General features: G+C 34.8%; 1 protein-coding gene across 1 annotated transcript; it reads right to left on the reverse strand.

Moving 5' to 3' along the window:
• Nucleotides 1-754: 754 nt before the first annotated feature.
• On the reverse strand, nucleotides 755-6,011 carry LOC104241010 (glucomannan 4-beta-mannosyltransferase 2-like). Its single transcript, XM_009795909.2, has 9 exons — nucleotides 5,512-6,011; nucleotides 5,294-5,392; nucleotides 4,559-4,811; nucleotides 3,170-3,280; nucleotides 2,425-2,561; nucleotides 2,213-2,326; nucleotides 1,920-2,119; nucleotides 1,632-1,829; nucleotides 755-1,477 (listed from the first exon to the last, which is right to left on the reverse strand). Exons 1-9 carry the CDS (start codon nucleotides 5,818-5,820, stop codon nucleotides 1,318-1,320), a joined length of 1,581 nt encoding a protein of 526 aa, XP_009794211.1. The 5' UTR covers nucleotides 5,821-6,011; the 3' UTR covers nucleotides 755-1,317.
• Nucleotides 6,012-6,285: the final 274 nt, after the last annotated feature.

A 6,285-nucleotide genomic window follows, 5' to 3' on the forward strand; every position in this document is an offset into this window, starting at 1 on the left:
TGATACCAAACCTTGTCTCAAGTAAAGACAGCATTTATCGTTACTTCTTAATTTGTGGAGTAGTAGTATAGTTTGACATACATTTTCATTTTGCTAGCTTTCTTATTGTTTGTCCATGTTATTTTGCCCAATAGACGATAACGTACACCTAATGCTATATTTTCTAGATGAAAGTGTGACTGGGTACCAAATAGTATCAGTTATCAAATTGCTAATAATATCCTATGTCTGAGTACCCAATTTCTGTGAGTAATATTTGGTGTTACAAAGAAGAAAGGTGAAAGGTGCGCCATTCTCCTCTTTCTCATTAAAGTTAAAAGTTCACTCCATTATGAACCTTTGATTAGATAACCAATTAAAAGCATTTTTATAACAGATCTCTTTGCTTGAAAGGTGTAAAAATGCTGAATTTAATTAAATTCTTGTTGCTTAATTTAAGAAAGTATCTTGCGTATTTGCCACTATACCACGATATCAGCAATGATTCAAGGGTCTCAAAAGTAGGAAATTTAATAAATGAATATACTAGTAACCCTCACCAAAGATTTGGGTGGAACTTGGAAAATGACCAAAAAACATTTTTAAGATTTGGGTGGAACTTGGAAAATGACCAAAAAACATTTTTATTATCATATATAGAAACTCTGCTTCTACCTCAATCATTTCACTTTCATACGTTAATATTTAAAGTAGATGACTCTGTACTATAAACTGAAAACCAGAAATTAAAGGATAGCGACAAAAAGATGGAATAGAGCTCAAACACTTTATATACCTTTCTTATCACACAACAAATAAAAAACTGCTTCAGTTCCAACAAAAGACTTACTAAATAGAAAAAACAGTAAATAACTGAGACGTTAAATTCATTGAATCACTAAACTCCTATATATTGAAAGAGTCTTGAGACTAGAATGACAAAAAAAAATCTGATTACAGAGTTGGCCCTTTTTGTCATATCTTGAGGTTATTCTCCTCTCCAGAAAGGTGAGAGATACAATAAGCAAACAAAACAATGACTTACAAGCCAAAGAAATATAATGTCACACAACTAAAATGCACTCTAACAAGTAAAATATATAATCTATCTATTGGCTAATCATTTTCTACTTCAACGTTCATTGCCCTCTTCAACAATTCATCCATTTTAAGTTATCGGCGTGCTGAGCCTAAAGATGGATCATTTTCTTGAATTTACCATCCAAATGGTTGCAGGGAAAGTACTTCATATAAATTATATTTCTGTGTAGATGAAACAAACAATTGCTGGCGATAAAACTCTTGCCAGTAGTGGGAAAGCTGCTGCTGCTGCTGCCGCTAAGAGGGGACTATAGTGCCAACGTAGCCAAATCCAGCAATGGTAAAGGTAATGACTTGCAGGAAGACATAGATAAAGTACACTCGCTTCCCATAAAGAACATCATATAAACCACAGAAGAAAAGGAACACTGCAAATCCCAATTCTTGTGGAAGAATCCTGTACAAATTATAACAAATTGACTGTTAAGATAGAGGCGAATTTTAAAGGGGGCTATTGAAAATGTAAACATATAATAATCATTCTGAACCCCGCTGTGACGAGATGACATATTACAACCATTTAGTGGTATTAAGGAACAGAGTTTCCTCACCTGTCTCCAAATAGAGGTCCTCGGGCTTTCTTGGCTGGTTTCGACTTCTCTTTGTTCTTGAGAGTATCACCTAGTTTCTCTGTCACAACCCATTCGTTGGCCCTCTTTGCCTCGAGCAAACCAATGAATGTAGCCTTGGTTCGGTGGAAAGCCATCACGTTCTCGAAGAGAATCCAATAAAACAGTAAATGAATTGACCTGCAACTCCCATAAGCATATTAGAACATTGTGAAAGAGTTAAAGGAGAAAAGCGACAACTTGTTAGGACATGATGTTATAGTAGTAGACCTTGGAGTTCCAACAGAGTTGAGAGTGGTGATGATACAAGGGATGTAAATGGCACCCCATAGTGGGACTTCAACTTCAGGAACCAAAAGTGTCAATGGAAGAACAACACAGAAGAAGAAAAATGTAACCATGTGAGCTATGATCTTCCGGACGAAAAAGAAGCTGTAGATCACATAAAACTTCTTCCAAACATTCACTCTCTGCAAAAACAACAAGACAAGATTGTCCTTATCTTAGTTCATGTTCCTTTGTTTCATATTAAATGCAATACTATCATTAGACAGACAACTGACCTTGTTCCTAACAATCTCCATCACCATTTTCCTGAACAAATTGGCAGGGCCACAAGACCAACGATGTTGCTGAAAACGGAAGGCTTTGAATGTACTGGGAAGTTCACTTTTCACCTAAAGTACAAAGAAAATAAAAGGGAATTTTAGCAGTTATTTCCTCTAACTAGAAAGTTTTCAAGAATTGTGATCCAGTGAGGAATTTTATCAAGTACCTGGAGGTCACCAAGGTAAACAAACTTCCAGCCCTTAAGACTAGCTCTAACTGCAAGGTCCATATCCTCAACAGTTGTTCTGTCCTTCCATCCACCAGCTTCATTAATGGCTGCTATTCTCCATATCCCACCAGTTCCTATAAAAAGTTGAATTTTTTCTGGTTACGCATTTGCTTCATGAACAAATCCATTACAATAATGTGTCATATTAAGATACTTTACGCTCAATAATGTGTCATATTAAGATAACTCCACCGCCAAGAGGTGGACAGAAGAAAAAAAATCACCTCGTATATTGGTATTAAATCATGGTCTTCGATAATTTTCATTTTAATTCATCGACAATAGGCTACACCTTGAATGCTAGCTCGAATAAAGTTATCTAAAGATATTGAAGAATATTCTTATTAAAAAATTTCGACATATACAGGTACTCTTAACTCTTGATTGATTTTCTTATTAAAACAAAATGCATTGAATCTTAGCTTCATTTAGAAAAAGGAAAAAAGAAAAGAAAAGGGGAACAGTTTCAATTAATAAAGAGGTCAGATATTAACTATAGATGGAAGTGAAGCATGTGGGTATCAGCTTGATTCTTGCTACAGCTGCAAATGAGTTTAATTAATTACCCAACTAACTTTTTATATTAACATTTTAGTAGGTAGCATAGCACCGCCAACTGTGAAATAACTCAAAAGTAATTGTAAAAACCAATAAAGTAATATGTAATTCTTTTTCATCTCACCATTGAAACCGAAAAATGCATGAGTAGATGAGCCCACTTCTTGCTCCACTGTAAAATGGTAATCTAGTGACATCTCTTGCATTCTTGTCAATAGACACTCATTTGCATTCACTGTAATAACCATAAAATAAAAACAATAAGCACAGCCCTTTGTTACATAATTTGCAGAGCAGTTATAATTACAACTTAATCGCTAATAATTACAACTTATTAGATAAGTTCTGCATGTCCAATTGAACTTGTTACTTTCGACACGTACTATACATATATACATCTCAAAAAATATTTTAAGATGCATACAAAAAAGGAAGTAAAATCTTACTACAAAAGAATCAACAAGCACCAAACAAAGTGTCGGTGAGAACAGTAGAGTAAGGGAAATGAAGAGACACGTGGAACTGACACAGTGGGATCCACGAAGTGGACCCTTGTGGGTCTGAGCTGAGCATAATTGCACGTGGAGGCGCATTAAATGACAAATCTACCCCTCCTACAATCTCACCTCACTGTTGACCGTTACGTAAGTAAAATCCGACTTCGTCCACGTTGTTCAACAAAATGACAAACCTACCCCGGTTATCTTGCATTTCCTCGCCGTTAACTCGGGGGCTTCAACAAACGGACAGGATAATAACGTCATTACTCCACCGTTGATGTCGCCACCGACAAGGATGCTTCATTAAACTAGTATTTTCTTCTTTCATTTTCGTATTTAAGTTGCTTAAATGCAAAAACCTTCATTTTGGCTGAACGCGCATATAAAGTATTATCAATCGTGGGGTCCTAACTTTTGTACAAGAAACTTCAAAATCATCATGTAAACTAAAAAGGCAACTTGAAGTATAAAGTATCCTGCGGTAATACAAATATTATTGACTTATTCTACGGCTCGAACCATGACCTATATGTCACACAAAGACAATTTAACCGTTGCTCCAAGACTCCCCTTCGTTATAACTAATTAAATCCTTTTTTTATGACCTCGATCATTATCAACACAAATAAAAATTGTGTAGGTGAATTTGTTATGGTCTAAGCCCGTGATGTACGGAACGTCAATGGAGAAAGTAAACTATAAACGTCATCCCAATTCCCGTGACTTATGGAGTTTTGATGGACCCACAGAAAATATGCAGCAAATCTTTCCACGAAGTATAGAGTATTTAGTAGTATAATTTACACTTTTTAATTTAGCGTCTTAAAATGCATATGCTTAAACGTGCACTACTTAAATTAGTAACAGTGACACTGTTCACTAGGACCACCGACACTTTCCTATAGCAACACATAATAAATGTAATTAATGAACAATCAATATCTCAATTTCAAGTTAGTCGAAATCAACTTAAATGCAATTAACGGTAATTAGAAGATAAATTCAAGTCTTACCAAATCGCCATCTACCCTGAACCAGGGCAATTTCCGGGTTATGTACCAGAAACGGGATGGATCGACGGAGAAAATCGGGTTCGGGTCGGAAATCAGCGTCGAAAATAACGACGTACTCGCAATCTTTGACATAATTATGCTTTAATCCTTCTTTAAGTGCTCCAGCTTTGTAACCACCGCGGGATTCTCTTATTTGGTACGTTATGTTAAGTCCTTTGCTTGCCCACCTTAGACATTCTGTCTCAACCATATCCTATCATAATAATAAATGTTTAATTAAGGAAAAATAAACCAATAATAGTCGTTATTTATTGAGTTGCATATAAGAAATTTAAGGGAAATAATGTCGGTTTTGGTAGGTGAATAATGTGTCATAAAAGGTCGACATTCACAATTAAAGCTAAATTAAATGCTTAAAAGAAGGGCCAAAATTTAACAGTTGTAAGAAATTAGAGGGTCGGAATATATAGGAATAAGTGTAAAAATTAAGTAAAGGTCAAAACTCGAGATCTTATTATAAGGATTACATTACAAAGATCAAGGTACCAAACTTGAAATCCAAGCATTTTCTTAAAAAGACTGTGATTAAAAAATATTTATCAATAAGTACGCTGTTAATTGTAGTACCATGTGCTTTGTTGTTTGAATTTCGCAATGATTATGATGTAAATTATAAATAAAGGATGCTTACATAATTACATTGGCAATGCAATTTTAAGGGACTGTTTGAATTACCTTAATGATAGGATCAGTAGAATCATCAAGAACCTGAATAACGAGTCGATCCGACGGCCATGAAAGGTTACACGCAGCTCCAATGGAGATCTTATAAACCTATACCAAACAAGTGACAAGGATTTCAACAACAAACAACTAAACACAAATTAAACAAATCTCTACGTATTTTTAAGCAAATCGAGAAATTAAACAAACATAATGATGAAATTAGTCACCTCTCTTTCATTAAACATAGGGATTTGAACAAGAACTTTTGGAAAATCAGCACTACCAATTTCCAAATCATCATCAGCCATTGGTTCCCATTTATACCTTTTATCTGGTTTTTTCATAAAAAGCTTAACAATAACAATTACTATTCCCATATAAAGCCTCTCAATAAAAAGCATTAACTCCATTACTAAACAAATGTACACAGCTGCCCTCAACAATGGCACTAACAATGGCGCCTTTAATACTTCCCACATCATCCCTATTTGCCCAGCAATATCAGAAGCAGTCGCCTGAAAAGTTGATTCCGCCATTTGTTAAATTCCAAAAAAAAAAAAAAAAGACTCGATTAAATAGGTTAAATTATACTGATAGTGTAATACTGCTCTGTTCGATTTATAAAACAGAGCAGTATTTCAGCATTGTAGAGAAACAAAGAAGGAAGGGGAGAGGAGAAGAGAAGAGAGGAGTGGAATAGTGTAGACAGTGTGAGTGTGTAGTGAGTAATTGATAGAGAGAGAGTTGGGGGAGTTTTATAGTCAGTTTTTGGACTTAATTTGGACTTTTCTATCTAAAAATAAAAAATAATCCCCTCTACTTTTTTTCCCTTTTTACGTAATTTCTTTTAACAAGTGGATTTGCTATTTATTGTTTTTTAATTACTAAAGACCCCAATGGAACATATCAAGATCCCATTATGGCGCAATTGGATCACTGTTCTAAATTGAAGAAATAAAAAGGAAACTCTTTCATTTTTCTAAGCTCCAATTATGGCGCAA

This window comes from Nicotiana sylvestris, chromosome 11 (genome assembly GCF_000393655.2).
Source record: "Nicotiana sylvestris chromosome 11, ASM39365v2, whole genome shotgun sequence".
In the NCBI taxonomy this organism is placed as follows: domain Eukaryota; kingdom Viridiplantae; phylum Streptophyta; class Magnoliopsida; order Solanales; family Solanaceae; genus Nicotiana; species Nicotiana sylvestris.